The 17500-nt window shown below is 39.3% G+C and overlaps 1 protein-coding gene across 2 annotated transcripts in view; it reads left to right on the top strand.

The window, feature by feature from the left end:
• Positions 1-11931, top strand: part of LOC133638810 (glutamate receptor ionotropic, NMDA 3A-like) — an 81653-nt gene extending 69722 nt beyond the window's left edge. The window contains exon 10 of one of the 2 annotated variants that reach the window (XM_062031785.1): positions 9567-11931. In XM_062031785.1, the coding sequence (XP_061887769.1) occupies positions 9567-10116 (550 nt within the window). In that variant the 3' untranslated portion in view covers positions 10117-11931. The remainder of the gene's footprint in view (positions 1-9566) is intronic. The other variant, XM_062031786.1, reaches the window with a different exon arrangement.
• The last annotated feature ends 5569 nt before the right edge of the window (positions 11932-17500 follow it).

Genomic DNA, 17500 nt, shown 5'->3' with positions numbered 1-17500 from the left:
AGACAGCAGTTTGTCAAACTGCATGTGCAAAAATGATACGGTATAAAAATGCCAACTAGTAACTCGGGAGAAAACCTTGGGGTGTGGAAGTAAATGAATCTTTGGCGTTTAAATGATGAATGGAAATATAGCGGACGTGCATAGCAGCCTCAGGCTGACTGTTGTATTCAAACATGGACTTCCCTTTGTCTTTTTGGTGAGATCATCCTTCTCACAACACTTGAGAGGCCAGTGATGATAATTGCTGTAACAGCAACTTCATAAATGTATCAACTGTATTACAAATGTATTGTAGAGGAACTATGGAAACTACAAGGCTGCTTTATAGAACTGCTCACTTTTATGCATGTGCATGTGTCACTTTTGATGTTTGCAGTTTCAATAATATTCAAACTATGAATTGTTGGACACGTTACTTAGGGATGGTTAGCCAATGTGGTACTTTTATAGAAGCCATCGGTACTACTGGGTATCAATTCACCTCAAATCCCTTTGAGACACTTGTGATTTAGGGCTATATAAATAAACATTGATTGATTGATTGAAAATCAAAAGGTGCCATATTTTGATACCATTGTTGCCCGTGACATCACCTTCTACTGCACACCATCTTGATACCATTGTTGCCCGTGACATCACCTTCTACTGCACACCATCTTGATACCATTGTTGCCCGTGACATCACCTTCTACTGCACACCATTTTGATACCATTGTTGCCTGTGACATCACCTTCTACTGCACACCATTTTGATACCATTGTTGCCCGTGACATCACCTTCTACTGCACACCATTTTGATACCATTGTTGCCCGTGACATCACCTTCTACTGCACACCATTTTGATACCATTGTTGCCCGTGACATCACCTTCTACTGTACACCATGCGGTAAACACACAACTCAGAGTAATGTTGCCATAAAGGAAGTTAGGACATTAGGTAACGCTACACTTTTCCAAAATGTGCTAGCTTGAGTCTAATTAGCATTGGCGTTACTATTAGCATGCTATGATTAGCATGAGTAATTTTACATGGCAATGTCAACACCTCTAAATTTGGTAATGCAAACTACAATTAAGATGCACAATACAATCAAACTGCTGCTGTGTAATAAATACAATACTTACAGTATAAACAATTTGTAGGGTGCAACAAAAGACTAGATTCAGCTTAATGACAAATATTTCTTCCTGGCTCGTCAACTACTGCCATCTAGTGTCTTGGAATTGCAACTGCATGGAAAGTCTAATATGTATACTACTGTACTGTACTGTACTATATACAGATATACTTACGTGTCAGAAAACAAGATATAACAGTTACCACAATCAACTCATTGTTAAATGTTTCATAAAAAATAGATTTCATCACTAAACAAATGAATATTTATGAACACAATAATGCACACAAATACAGTATACCGAAAATAGGTACTGTTGAACATCAGTATCGATTCCCGGTTACTGAGAATTGGCACCGTATCGGGTCAAAAGTAAAAGCAACCCATCCTTGCTCCTAATGCGGAACATGTGACTTGTGGGTAGAAACCTGCGTTGTTGTATGTGGAGTATAAAATGGCCATTTCATGTCAGTCTTGGATGAAGCGAGCAAGTTGTAAAGATGGAAGTGGCTTTGACAAAGAAGACTTGCTTCAGTCCCAAAGAATATTCCAGCAGCTCATATCTCAGCCCACTTAAAGCTCTTCTGGCCCAGACTTTGTCCTACATTCTAAATGTTCCACTGGCTACAGTATGTTCCCTCCCTGCAGATGTTTATTTAAATGTTCCACTGGCTACAGTATGTTCCCTCCCTGCAGATGTTTATTTAAATGTTCCACTAGCTACAGTATGTTCCCTCTCTGCAGATGTTTATTTAAATGTTCCACTGGCTACAGTATGTTCCCTCTCTGCAGATGTTTATTTAAATGTTCCACTGGCTACAGTATGTTCCCTCTCTGCAGATGTTTATTTAAATGTTCCACTGGCTACAGTATGTTCCCTCTCTGCAGATGTTTATTTAAATGTTCCACTGGCTACAGTATGTTCCCTCCCTGCAGATGTTTATTTAAATGTTCCACTGGCTACAGTATGTTCCCTCCCTGCAGATGTTTATTTAAATGTTCCACTGGCTACAGTATGTTCCCTCCCTGCAGATGTTTATTTAAATGTTCCACTGGCTACAGTATGTTCCCTCTCTGCAGATGTTTATTTAAATGTTCCACTGGCTACAGTATGTTCCCTCCCTGCAGATGTTTATTTAAATGTTCCACTGGCTACAGTATGTTCCCTCCCTGCAGATGTTTATTTAAATGTTCCACTGGCTACAGTATGTTCCCTCCCTGCAGATGTTTATTTAAATGTTCCACTGGCTACAGTATGTTCCCTCCCTGCAGATGTTTATTTAAATGTTCCACTGGCTACAGTATGTTCCCTCTCTGCAGATGTTTATTTAAATGTTCCACTGGCTACAGTATGTTCCCTCCCTGCAGATGTTTATTTAAATGTTCCACTGGCTACAGTATGTTCCCTCTCTGCAGATGTTTATTTAGATGTTCCACTGGCTACAGTATGTTCCCTCCCTGCAGATGTTTATTTAAATGTTCCACTGGCTACAGTATGTTCCCTCTCTGCAGATGTTTATTTAGATGTTCCACTGGCTACAGTATGTTCCCTCCCTGCAGATGTTTATTTAAATGTTCCACTGGCTACAGTATGTTCCCTCCCTGCAGATGTTTATTTAAATGTTCCACTGGCTACAGTATGTTCCCTCCCTGCAGATGTTTATTTAAATGTTCCACTGGCTACAGTATGTTCCCTCCCTGCAGATGTTTATTTAAATGTTCCACTGGCTACAGTATGTTCCCTCCCTGCAGATGTTTATTTAAATGTTCCACTGGCTACAGTATGTTCCCTCTCTGCAGATGTTTATTTAAATGTTCCACTGGCTACAGTATGTTCCCTCCCTGCAGATGTTTATTTAAATGTTCCACTGGCTACAGTATGTTCCCTCTCTGCAGATGTTTATTTAGATGTTCCACTGGCTACAGTATGTTCCCTCCCTGCAGATGTTTATTTAAATGTTCCACTGGCTACAGTATGTTCCCTCTCTGCAGATGTTTATTTAGATGTTCCACTGGCTACAGTATGTTCCCTCCCTGCAGATGTTTATTTAAATGTTCCACTGGCTACAGTATGTTCCCTCCCTGCAGATGTTTATTTAAATGTTCCACTGACTACAGTATGTTCCCTCCCTGCAGATGTTTATTTAAATGTTCCACTGGCTACAGTATGTTCCCTCTCTGCAGATGTTTATTTAAATGTTCCACTGGCTACAGTATGTTCCCTCCCTGCAGATGTTTATTTAAATGTTCCACTGGCTATGTTCCCTCTCTGCAGATGTTTATTTAAATGTTCCACTGGCTACAGTATGTTCCCTCTCTGCAGATGTTTATTTAAATGTTCCACTTGCTACAGTATGTTCCCTCCCTGCAGATGTTTATTTAAATGTTCCACTGGCTACAGTATGTTCCCTCCCTGCAGATGTTTATTTAAATGTTCCACTGGCTATGTTCCCTCTCTGCAGATGTTTATTTAAATGTTCCACTGGCTACAGTATGTTCCCTCCCTGCAGATGTTTATTTAAATGTTCCACTGGCTACAGTATGTTCCCTCCCTGCAGATGTTTATTTAAATGTTCCACTGGCTACAGTATGTTCCCTCTCTGCAGATGTTTATTTAAATGTTCCACTGGCTACAGTAGGTTCCCTCCTTGCAGATGTTTATTTAAATGTTCCACTGGCTACAGTATGTTCCCTCCCTGCAGATGTTTATTTAAATGTTCCACTGGCTACAGTGTGTTCCCTCTCTGCAGATGTTTATTTAAATGTTCCACTGGCTACAGTATGTTCCCTCTCTGCAGATGTTTATTTAAATGTTCCACTGGCTACAGTATGTTCCCTCTCTGCAGATGTTTATTTAAATGTTCCACTGGCTACAGTATGTTCCCTCTCTGCAGATGTTTATTTAAATGTTCCACTGGCTACAGTATGTTCCCTCCCTGCAGATGTTTATTTAAATGTTCCACTGGCTACAGTATGTTCCCTCCCTGCAGATGTTTATTTAAATGTTCCACTGGCTACAGTATGTTCCCTCCCTGCAGATGTTTATTTAAATGTTCCACTGGCTACAGTATGTTCCCTCTCTGCAGATGTTTATTTAAATGTTCCACTGGCTACAGTATGTTCCCTCCCTGCAGATGTTTATTTAAATGTTCCACTGGCTACAGTATGTTCCCTCCCTGCAGATGTTTATTTAAATGTTCCACTGGCTACAGTATGTTCCCTCCCTGCAGATGTTTATTTAAATGTTCCACTGGCTACAGTATGTTCCCTCCCTGCAGATGTTTATTTAAATGTTCCACTGGCTACAGTATGTTCCCTCTCTGCAGATGTTTATTTAAATGTTCCACTGGCTACAGTATGTTCCCTCCCTGCAGATGTTTATTTAAATGTTCCACTGGCTACAGTATGTTCCCTCTCTGCAGATGTTTATTTAGATGTTCCACTGGCTACAGTATGTTCCCTCCCTGCAGATGTTTATTTAAATGTTCCACTGGCTACAGTATGTTCCCTCTCTGCAGATGTTTATTTAGATGTTCCACTGGCTACAGTATGTTCCCTCCCTGCAGATGTTTATTTAAATGTTCCACTGGCTACAGTATGTTCCCTCCCTGCAGATGTTTATTTAAATGTTCCACTGGCTACAGTATGTTCCCTCCCTGCAGATGTTTATTTAAATGTTCCACTGGCTACAGTATGTTCCCTCCCTGCAGATGTTTATTTAAATGTTCCACTGGCTACAGTATGTTCCCTCCCTGCAGATGTTTATTTAAATGTTCCACTGGCTACAGTATGTTCCCTCTCTGCAGATGTTTATTTAAATGTTCCACTGGCTACAGTATGTTCCCTCCCTGCAGATGTTTATTTAAATGTTCCACTGGCTACAGTATGTTCCCTCTCTGCAGATGTTTATTTAGATGTTCCACTGGCTACAGTATGTTCCCTCCCTGCAGATGTTTATTTAAATGTTCCACTGGCTACAGTATGTTCCCTCTCTGCAGATGTTTATTTAGATGTTCCACTGGCTACAGTATGTTCCCTCCCTGCAGATGTTTATTTAAATGTTCCACTGGCTACAGTATGTTCCCTCCCTGCAGATGTTTATTTAAATGTTCCACTGACTACAGTATGTTCCCTCCCTGCAGATGTTTATTTAAATGTTCCACTGGCTACAGTATGTTCCCTCTCTGCAGATGTTTATTTAAATGTTCCACTGGCTACAGTATGTTCCCTCCCTGCAGATGTTTATTTAAATGTTCCACTGGCTATGTTCCCTCTCTGCAGATGTTTATTTAAATGTTCCACTGGCTACAGTATGTTCCCTCTCTGCAGATGTTTATTTAAATGTTCCACTTGCTACAGTATGTTCCCTCCCTGCAGATGTTTATTTAAATGTTCCACTGGCTACAGTATGTTCCCTCCCTGCAGATGTTTATTTAAATGTTCCACTGGCTATGTTCCCTCTCTGCAGATGTTTATTTAAATGTTCCACTGGCTACAGTATGTTCCCTCCCTGCAGATGTTTATTTAAATGTTCCACTGGCTACAGTATGTTCCCTCCCTGCAGATGTTTATTTAAATGTTCCACTGGCTACAGTATGTTCCCTCTCTGCAGATGTTTATTTAAATGTTCCACTGGCTACAGTAGGTTCCCTCCTTGCAGATGTTTATTTAAATGTTCCACTGGCTACAGTATGTTCCCTCCCTGCAGATGTTTATTTAAATGTTCCACTGGCTACAGTATGTTCCCTCCCTGCAGATGTTTATTTAAATGTTCCACTGGCTACAGTATGTTCCCTCCCTGCAGATGTTTATTTAAATGTTCCACTGGCTACAGTATGTTCCCTCCCTGCAGATGTTTATTTAAATGTTCCACTGGCTACAGTATGTTCCCTCCCTGCAGATGTTTATTTAAATGTTCCACTGGCTACAGTATGTTCCCTCTCTGCAGATGTTTATTTAAATGTTCCACTTGCTACAGTATGTTCCCTCCCTGCAGATGTTTATTTAAATGTTCCACTGGCTACAGTATGTTCCCTCCCTGCAGATGTTTATTTAAATGTTCCACTGGCTATGTTCCCTCTCTGCAGATGTTTATTTAAATGTTCCACTGGCTACAGTATGTTCCCTCCCTGCAGATGTTTATTTAAATGTTCCACTGGCTACAGTATGTTCCCTCCCTGCAGATGTTTATTTAAATGTTCCACTGGCTACAGTATGTTCCCTCTCTGCAGATGTTTATTTAAATGTTCCACTGGCTACAGTAGGTTCCCTCCTTGCAGATGTTTATTTAAATGTTCCACTGGCTACAGTATGTTCCCTCCCTGCAGATGTTTATTTAAATGTTCCACTGGCTACAGTATGTTCCCTCCCTGCAGATGTTTATTTAAATGTTCCACTGGCTACAGTATGTTCCCTCCCTGCAGATGTTTATTTAAATGTTCCACTGGCTACAGTATGTTCCCTCCCTGCAGATGTTTATTTAAATGTTCCACTGGCTACAGTATGTTCCCTCCCTGCAGATGTTTATTTAAATGTTCCACTGGCTACAGTATGTTCCCTCCCTGCAGATGTTTATTTAAATGTTCCACTAGCTACAGTATGTTCCCTCTCTGCAGATGTTTATTTAAATGTTCCACTGGCTACAGTATGTTCCCTCTCTGCAGATGTTTATTTAAATGTTCCACTGGCTACAGTATGTTCCCTCCCTGCAGATGTTTATTTAAATGTTCCACTGGCTACAGTATGTTCCCTCCCTGCAGATGTTTATTTAAATGTTCCACTGGCTACAGTATGTTCCCTCCCTGCAGATGTTTATTTAAATGTTCCACTGGCTACAGTATGTTCCCTCCCTGCAGATGTTTATTTAAATGTTCCACTGGCTACAGTATGTTCCCTGTCTGCAGATGTTTATTTAAATGTTCCACTGGCTACAGTATGTTCCCTCTCTGCAGATGTTTATTTAAATGTTCCACTGGCTACAGTATGTTCCCTCTCTGCAGATGTTTATTTAAATGTTCCACTAGCTACAGTACGTTCCCTCTCTGCAGATGTTTATTTAAATGTTCCACTGGCTACAGTATGTTCCCTCCCTGCAGATGTTTATTTAAATGTTCCACTGGCTACAGTATGTTCCCTCCCTGCAGATGTTTATTTAAATGTTCCACTGGCTACAGTATGTTCCCTCTCTGCAGATGTTTATTTAAATGTTCCACTGGCTACAGTATGTTCCCTCCCTGCAGATGTTTATTTAAATGTTCCACTAGCTACAGTATGTTCCCTCCCTGCAGATGTTTATTTAAATGTTCCACTGGCTACAGTATGTTCCCTCCCTGCAGATGTTTATTTAAATGTTCCACTGGCTACAGTATGTTCCCTCCCTGCAGATGTTTATTTAAATGTTCCACTAGCTACAGTATGTTTCCTCCCTGCAGATGTTTATTTAAATGTTCCACTAGCTACAGTACGTTCCCTCCCTGCAGATGTTTATTTAAATGTTCCACTGGCTACAGTATGTTCCCTCTCTGCAGATGTTTATTTAAATGTTCCACTGGTTACAGTATGTTCCCTCTCTGCAGATGTTTATTTAAATGTTCCACTAGCTACAGTATGTTCCCTCCCTGCAGATGTTCAACTAAATGTTCCACTAGCTACAGTATGTTCCCTCTCTGCAGATGTTCAACTAAATGTCTCCTCTGTCAGTCTTTATCCAGCCCTGAGGCTTCGGCAACATGATGTCGTTACAATAAGATATTATTGTTATGGGCTGTTTAAGATATACTTTAGCTCGTAAAGTGGTGAAATAGATTGATCCCTACGGTGAACTCCTCGTTTACGTCGCTAGTAGAGATGTCAGCATGAAGGAGTCAACACAACGATGTACTTATGTCACAATTTCACTGACTGACTGTGTAGCCTTCTTGTCTTTGCTTTGATAATAGCAGTTAATTATGCAGCCCAAAACTTCACTGACAAGTTTTCTTGATGTATTTTTTGCTCCTGAAAACTAATCATTTACCGTAATATCAATTTGTTTTTGATTGATTGGTAGATAACTAACTGTACTTGCAACTTCCACTTTCCATCGCCAGACTCGATATGCCGCCCCCCTATTTATGTGACGTCATCTACAGAGCTGGCGGACATTTTTCCGCATAGACAAAGTGGATAAAGACATGTACAACATATTTACTTAAAATGATTTTGATCACTTAATTGCATGTTTTTGTCGTCCTGATCAGTGATCTCTTCAAAACTGTAAAATAAATTGCCATAGTAAAAAAACACAGTATGTGTTTCCTCAAGCTTTTTCAGCATTTTAAGGAAAACATCAGTAGAAGAGGACACAAAATTGAATCATGCAGCTTACCTTGGTTTTATCTTGTTTTTGGTGCCTGTTTTCTCCTCAAAGGTGCTCCTGATTTTCGGGATCACATTTGGCTTGAGTCTCTTGTACTTTTTTACATTCAAATTCCGACCAAAACTTTCCTTCTATGAAGTCAGAATCACTGCAATGATTGCTGTAAATGATGCTTCCTTCCTCGCTCCATTTTGTGCCAGTCAATTTGACTGAGGAGGTCCATACCTTCCTAAACTAACTATAAAATGTACTGAAACTCCTTAGAAAACAAGCCTAAAATGACTACTGTGTCTATTTTGCGGGCATCAAGTTTAGATCCAGAACTATGAAGTAAGTGTCAGCATTTACCTGACTTCTCTGTTCAGGACTAAACACCTGGCAGGTAAGAACGGCTGAGCACCTGCTGAGTGTTGTAGGCATGAAGTCTAGTGTCAAGTCCTACATTTTGTTCCCTGAACTAAATCATAGCCACCAAAGACTGACAGGTGGTTGCGCAGAAATGTTGTGTGTTTTCTTGTTCCGTCCATCCATTTTTCCACCGCTTGTCCCTTTCAAGGTTCACGGGGGGTGCTCAAGCCCATCCCAGCTGCACTCAGGCGGAAGGCGGGGTACACCCTGGACAATTCACCACCTCATCACAGGGCCAACACAGATAGACAACATTCACACACTAGGGACCATTTAGTGTTGACAATCAACTTATCCCCAGGTGCATGTCTTTGGAGATGGGAGGGGCCTATCCCCAGGTGCGTGGCTTTGGAGGTGGGAGGGGCCTATCCCCAGGTGCATGTCTTTGGAGGTGGGAGGGGCCTATCCCCAGGTGCGTGGCTTTGGAGGATAACATGCAAACTCCACGCGGAAAGACCCCGAGCCCGGGGGTCTTACACATAAAAAAGTATTAAAAAGACTTTAAAAAGTCTTCTTTTTGATGTGTTTCTAACTCCAGTTTGACTTCACATAACTTTACAAACATTCTAAACATGCACAGCTCCCTGAAATCAGGTTTCTTGATTGTAGACTTCTGAGCGTATTAATGAATGTCTTTGAACGTTGACACCTTACATTTTGTCCTTTGCCCGCATCTCCAGGTGCAATGAAGGAAACAACCAGTCGGCATCCTGGAATCCAAGCGATTCATCTCTCTGCAACAGGCGTAGGGTTCTTCCGAAAGAGACGCAGAACGACTTGGAATGGCCGTGTTCCCAGGATCCAGCCTCTGCTCTTCCTTTGCTGGAGAAACAACTTCCCATAGTGACCACCTCGAATGGACGCTCCAACTTGTTAGGTCGTTTGTGTATCCAAGGACTCGGGCAAGGGCAGGGGAGCTCAGCAGCGGGCGTGGCCCCAGGACAGTGTCGGGGTTTGGGTGTGGGGGACAGCGGTGCTGGTGTGATTGTGGGTCGGAGCCCGCTCATGCAGGAATTATCCGAACTGGAGAGCCAAATCACTGTAATAAAGCAGCAGCTGCAGTCAGCCATGAGGAGGAAGCGAGAGCTGGAACAGTACCAGTCAGAGAACCAGCTAGCAAACCAGACTTTACCGAGTCAGGCCACGACGCAGCAGTCTAACCAGTTCCTACAGTACACTCAGTCCCACCAGCAGACTAACCAACACCAAAACACACTCCCAGAGTGCTGAAATCTTTCCAGGAAAACCTTCCTACACGTTTTGTCTTTTCCAAAAGGATTACACAGCTGGGGCACTGGTACACATTTGAAGGACATCCTGGGATTCAGGAGAACATTGGACTGGATCCGTCAGTGTAATTCTAGGAATTCTAATAGACACTTTTCTGAACCAAGCACCAAATCAGCCCTTCTTTGCTTGTTGCAGTTACCGGTGAGCTCAGTCCGTCACCTCCTGCACACCTTTCATCATCTTCACTTCTTTCCTCTCTCCCTTTTTCCCTCTAAGCTTCGCCTCTGGAAGAGAATAGATTTGCCTTGATCCCAGATATGAGGACCCGCTGGTATTTAAGCCTAATGGGTGGAATCACCTGAGTCTTATGTTATGGCTCCTTGAGAGTATCAATGACCTGAGCTTGAACCCAGCCAGTTAAGTCTTGGTGTCCCTGAGGTCTTGAGGAAACCTTGTTTCTTTCAGAGGGTGATGGAAACTCAAATGAGAATCTACAATCTTTTCCAATGATTTTGATGCTTGGTAGGACGAGCGCCTCACATTCATGAAGGACATACTGTTTGTTTTGTGGTAAAGGATTACATTTTTTTTTACGGACCACTGAAAGCTGTGCCATAACACTATAATTGGAGTAATGGACATGAGGTATATCAACCTCTATGTAAAAACGGCTTCTTGGGCTAAACAAGCTCAAGAAGTAACAATTGAATTTTTGCTGAAAAAGTACCTCTGAATATGCACACAGAAATCCTTTAAGGAATACAGTGGTACCTCGGACTACGGGTTTTTCGGGACACCAGCTATCTCTCGGCTACTGTAAGTACATTCCTATGGCCACATTCGTTACGATTTACCTGACACATGCAACGTGAAGAATCGGGGGTGGGGTGGTGCACTATCCACTTTAGCCACGAGACGGCAATAGAGTGTTGAATATCTTAAAATGTCTTTTTTTTTATACATTCTGTAGACAAAATAGGCACATCTGAAATCAGAACATTGTGATTGGCCCAAATCCCCCCCAAAATGGGAGCTAAAAACCAAAATGTCTGAGGACCTGTGCGTGATTCTGTCCATGGTCTTTGATGAGGACCTGTGCGGGATTCTGTCCATGGTCTTTGATGAGGACCTGTGCGTGATTCTGTCCATGGTCTTTGATGAGGTCCATGTGTCCTGTCATGATGAACATGTGTACACACGTCTTGCAACATATGCTACGTTTTTGAGTGTGCTAAAGCCCACAAAATATTTGAGTTGGCGGAATAATAAATCCTATTAGTAAATAATAGAATTGAATATCTCAAGGGAGTTAGATTAAACATGACACTAATTAGCTTGGTTACTTAAACCACAAAGCTCAGTTGTGGTGTTTTTGTACATTTAGTTCATCATATATTCATTGTATTGTTTTTAGTATCATTACTGTTAATAATGTTCACCAAAGTCACCCCAGCATCCTTCAGTTTGTCTGGATCTAAAAAGCCTTGGACACCTCTGCTCTATTCTATTGTTTTGTATACAATATTTACTATCTAAACGTTTGATTTCCGTGTTAAAATGGTGGTGTTCTAGGGGGTGAAGCACCCATTAAATTGATTCCAATTCATTTGGATGGGTGAGGCCGTGTCCCAAAGTAAGATCTTCCATGTGCAAGCTGCATCACAGAAGCAATAAACTGGTAATCCCGAAGTACCACTGTAGTACCACTGTAGTACCACTGTAGTACCACTGTAGTACCACTGAAACTGTGCCTCTGTGAAGACACCTGTGTTCTTGCACTTCCTGTTCAAGGCCTAAGTTCTGTCATTAAAATCACTTCTCTTGTTTGCACTTCAAATGACTGCAACATTTTTTCCGCTACCAGTTGGTAGAGCAGAACGGAGTTGGTTGTCACACTCGTTACATCTCTCCACCGCAGGCTGCAGTCCCACAAGTTTACCAGTTACCATTACATCTCACCACCACAGGCTGCAGTCTCACAAGTTTACCAGTTACCATTACATCTCACCACCGCAGGCTGCAGTCTCACCAATTGTGCTAGAGAGCATTTACAAAATGTGGACCAAAGCTCACCTCCATAGTCTCTTCTGGACTGTTAGTCATGTCAAATTGTTAATATTCGTCTCCCAAGTCTTTGTTTTCTGGACTTTTACAGAATGGCTTCATAACAAAGCACCTTGAACCGGTGTGGTGTAGAGCTGGGGTCTGAAGGGCAATGGAAGTAAAGCCAAGGTGAGGCTGAGGCTTCAGAATCAGGTTTTAACCCTGCGACTACATTTGTTAACTACCAGAAGCTTAGTGACCCCGAGCTAGTTAGTCCCGATAAATGTAACCATTTTAACTCTGTTGACTTAAGTTGAAGTACCACTGATAGTCACACACTCACGAGGTGTGGTGAAATGTGTCCTCTGCATTTGACCTATCACCTTGTTCATGAATGTCACCACATGACATATATACTTACATCGTGTATATATGACATGTTATTATGAATGTTACTACATGACATATATACTTACATCGTGTATATATTACATGTTATTATGAATGTTACTACATGACATATATACTTACATCATGTATATATTACATGTTATTATGAATGTTACTACATGACATATATACTTACATCATGTATATATTACATGTTATTATGAATGTTACTACATGACATATATACTTACATCATGTATATATGACATGTTATTATGAATGTTACTACATGACATATATACTTACATCATGTATATATTACATGTTATTATGAATGTTACTACATGACATATATACTTACATCGTGTATATATTACATGTTATTATGAATGTTACTACATGACATATATACTTACATCATGTATATATGACATGTTATTATGAATGTTACTACATGACATATATACTTACATCATGTATATATTACATGTTATTATGAATGTTACTACATGACATATATACTTACATCATGTATATATCACATGTTATTATGAATGTTACTACATGACATATATACTTACATCATGTATACATCACATGTTATTATGAATGTTACTACATGACATATATACTTACATCATGTATATATGACATGTTATTATGAATGTTACTACATGACATATATACTTACATCATGTATATATTACATGTTATTATGAATGTTACTACATGACATATATACTTACATAATGTATATATGACATGTTATTATGAATGTTACTACATGACATATATACTTACATCATGTATATATGACATGTTATTATGAATGTTACTACATGACATATATACTTACATCATGTATATATGACATGTTATTATGAATGTTACTACATGACATATATACTTACATCATGTATATATGACATGTTATTATGAATGTTACTACATGACATGTATACTTACATCATGTATATATTACATGTTATTATGAATGTTACTACATGACATATATACTTACATCATGTATATATTACATGTTATTATGAATGTTACTACATGACATATATACTTACATCATGTATATATTACATGTTATTATGAATGTTACTACATGACATATATACTTACATCATGTATATATGACATGTTATTATGAATGTTACTACATGACATATATACTTACATCATGTATATATGACATGTTATTATGAATGTTACTACATGACATATATACTTACATCATGTATATATGACATGTTATTATGAATGTTACTACATGACATGTATACTTACATCATGTATATATTACATGTTATTATGAATGTTACTACATGACATATATACTTACATCATGTATATATTACATGTTATTATGAATGTTACTACATGACATATATACTTACATCATGTATATATTACATGTTATTATGAATGTTACTACATGACATATATACTTACGTCATGTATATATTGCATGTTATTATGAATGTTACTACATGACATATATACTTACATCATGTATATATTACATGTTATTATGAATGTTACATCATACATGACATATATACTTACATCATGTATATATTACATGTTATTATGAATGTTACTACATGACATATATACTTACATCATGTATATATTACATGTTATTATGAATGTTACTACATGACACATATACTTACATCATGTATATATTACATGTTATTATGAATGTTACTACATGACATATATACTTACATCATGTATATATTACATGTTATTATGAATGTTACTACATGACATATATACTTACATCATGTATATATTACATGTTATTATGAATGTTACTACATGACATGTATACTTACATCATGTATATATTACATGTTATTATGAATGTTACTACATGACATATATACTTACATCATGTATATATTACATGTTATTATGAATGTTACTACATGACATATATACTTACATCATGTATATATTACATGTTATTATGAATGTTACTACATGACATGTATACTTACATCATGTATATATTACATGTTATTATGAATGTTACTACATGACATATATACTTACATCATGTATATATTACATGTTATTATGAATGTTACTACATGACATATATACTTACATCATGTATATATTACATGTTATTATGAATGTTACTACATGACATATATATATTTACAGTGTGTATATAAAACGATAATGGAGATTTTTGGTAGTTTTTAAAGTGCCTTCTAGGCGGAATAGAGCGACTCCATGGTTGGTGTGCAGTCAGTCTCCACTACTTTGCCGCCGCCAGTCTGCCTTCTCTTGCAGCGCCTCTCTGGCAATCGTGGGCGGAGTCTCTCTCTCTCTCTCACACTTGCGGGCAGTTAGCAATCAGACCTATCGAGCCGTGCTCACCGCCGCAGCCGCTGCCAGTTATTGACAATGGTTCACTCTACTCCAAGGACGTTTCCACTCGCTTGGCTCCATTGAGATCATCCCTCTTACCTCTTATTCTCCACTCAGTTTAAGTGCACTTTTTTTTATTATTCACTCTCTGTTTGAGTGTGCTTTGTGTTGGTTTCTTCACTCCTTTTGAGTGCACTTTTCTTGTTATAGATTGGTGTCCATCTCTTTTTTTGGGGTCCGACTCCGGCTTAAACCATCCTAACAGTTAGTTGACTTTTGCTCGTGTTATTTTACAAGTTAGAATGCATAAGAAAAAACATGTGTTCTTGTCTCCCATAAAGATTCTGAACGATCGGCAACGTTAAAAAAAAAAAAAGTGCAGTTCCCCTTTAAGCTGGAGTTTCATGCAGGAATAATTATTGAAATGAAATTAGATGGAACCTCAATAACAGGCCCGGCCCTAACCAATCTGGCGCCCTAGGCAAGATTTTAGGTGGCGCCCCCCCACATCGGCAGTGAAGTGTATATACTCACAAGAAACCGAATAGCTTTGTCTTTGACCTTTTTTTTTTTACTTAAAGAAAGCAAATTAACAATCAGAATAGTTAACAAGATAAAAAAAAATATGGATAAATAAATGAATACAAAAAATGAATATATAAAATACAATATTTTTTACATACATAAACACAAAATAAAACGTGTCAACAAGTTGCATAAAATAAATTAAAAATACAATATAAATAAGGCACTGCACAAAACAAGATATCAAACCAGTATGACTTTAACAACTATATTACAAAAAAAGGGGATCTACAGAGTTCTCTATTAGTGCTTTTTAATATTGCATTAACTAGAATGACTTACAAATGACTGTACACCAGGGAGTACTGTAATTACCTAACGTTACATTATTATTTTCCATAACAATTTAGCCCCCTCCACAATATTAACCCGACGTTAAAACAGAACTAGCTATTTATTGATTAGCAATTGCCGAATCATGTAACATTAGCTTAATGCTAAAAAGCCAGGTTACTATCACATTCTGTAACAGACAAATAATTTCATGTAGGCTAACGTTACCTACCTGCTACCTCTGTCTTTTTCTCGTTTCTCCTCTTCTTTTCTCTTTTTTCTTCCCTGGGCACCTGACAGTTTTGGCTGTTATGACATCCTGTGTTGATTTTTTGATGTGGTAAGAGTCATGATACGGGAAGGGAGGGGGCGCACTGTGCGGGGGGAGGGGGAGGGGGGGGGGCGTAATGTTGTAACAAATAATATTTCTATTAAATAGGCTTTACTTTGCATTTTAATCAACGTGGGATTATTTTATGTATTTAGAAATAATAGTACCAACTTTTTTTTTTTTTTTTTTTCTCTCCAACATTTGTGGCACTAGCGTGGCGCCCCCTGATGGACGGCGCCCTTAGCATTTGCCTATACGGCCTATGCCACGGGCCGGCCCTGGTTGTCACACTTCATTATCATTGATTAGAGACATTTACACAGGCAACACGACCTCCGTCAATAAGTGTCCAGTCCCTGTATCAGTTGTTTATGGTATGCTAGGTCAACCTGCAGCTACAGCTAAAAAATAAATACAATTATAGACTCCATTATGTTTTAAAACAACACCTGCGGCCACTTAACCAACCGCCAACCTTGGACTGAAATGTGGTGGCTGCCCAATCCCTCACTTCTTTTGCTGGGGGACAACAATAAAGACAAGGAGGCAGGAAAGCACACACACACACACACACACACACACACACACACACACACACACACACACACACACACACACACACACACACACACACACACACACACACACACACACACACACACACACACACACACACACACACACACACACACACACACACACACACACACACACACACTATCTATGTGGCGAGTGTGTGTGCAGGCTGTCAGCATTGAAATGAACACCTGACAGCAGCTTTTTCTTTGTGTCTCAGTGAGACAAAGTTCTTTCTTTCTTTCTTTGTGCTGACGTGCGCCTCACTAAAGTTGATGCAGCCTTGACGGGATGACTTCACCAACAAGGTAACAAAAAGGTGTTTTGTGCTGCTTTTAATCCCTCGTGAGCAGCAAAGGTTGAGGAGGAAAGTGCTGCCCGCTGGAAAATGTTTCCAAACAAAAGTTGCCGCTCACAATGTCAGCTTTGTGGCCCCAAACGCCATCTTGTTTGTGGCCCTTTGCGGGATTTCAAATGACTTGTGGGGCCTTTAGTGAATATTGTGGGGGTTTTTCTTGCCCTGATGTGGGATCTGTCGTTGTGGCTTGTGCAGCCCTTTGAGACACTTGTGATTTAGGGCTATATAAATAATGTAGTGATTATTGATATTGATAAGCTCAAATGATGAACATATCAAATGTATAATTAATAATGTGTTCATAGCATGAATGTATTTACAGCAATAAACGAGGCTTTACTGTTTTACTCTTAGCAAGCAGAAGTGGCCCTAAGAGCCTGACCGTGTCCGTAAAAAACACAACCAACAAAAATACACTTCAAGTATATAATTAT

The sequence above is a fragment of the Entelurus aequoreus genome, linkage group LG21 (assembly GCF_033978785.1).
Source record: "Entelurus aequoreus isolate RoL-2023_Sb linkage group LG21, RoL_Eaeq_v1.1, whole genome shotgun sequence".
In the NCBI taxonomy this organism is placed as follows: domain Eukaryota; kingdom Metazoa; phylum Chordata; class Actinopteri; order Syngnathiformes; family Syngnathidae; genus Entelurus; species Entelurus aequoreus.
The sequence above is the reverse complement of the archived record's forward strand: the minus strand, read 5'-3'. Positions and strand labels throughout refer to the sequence as shown.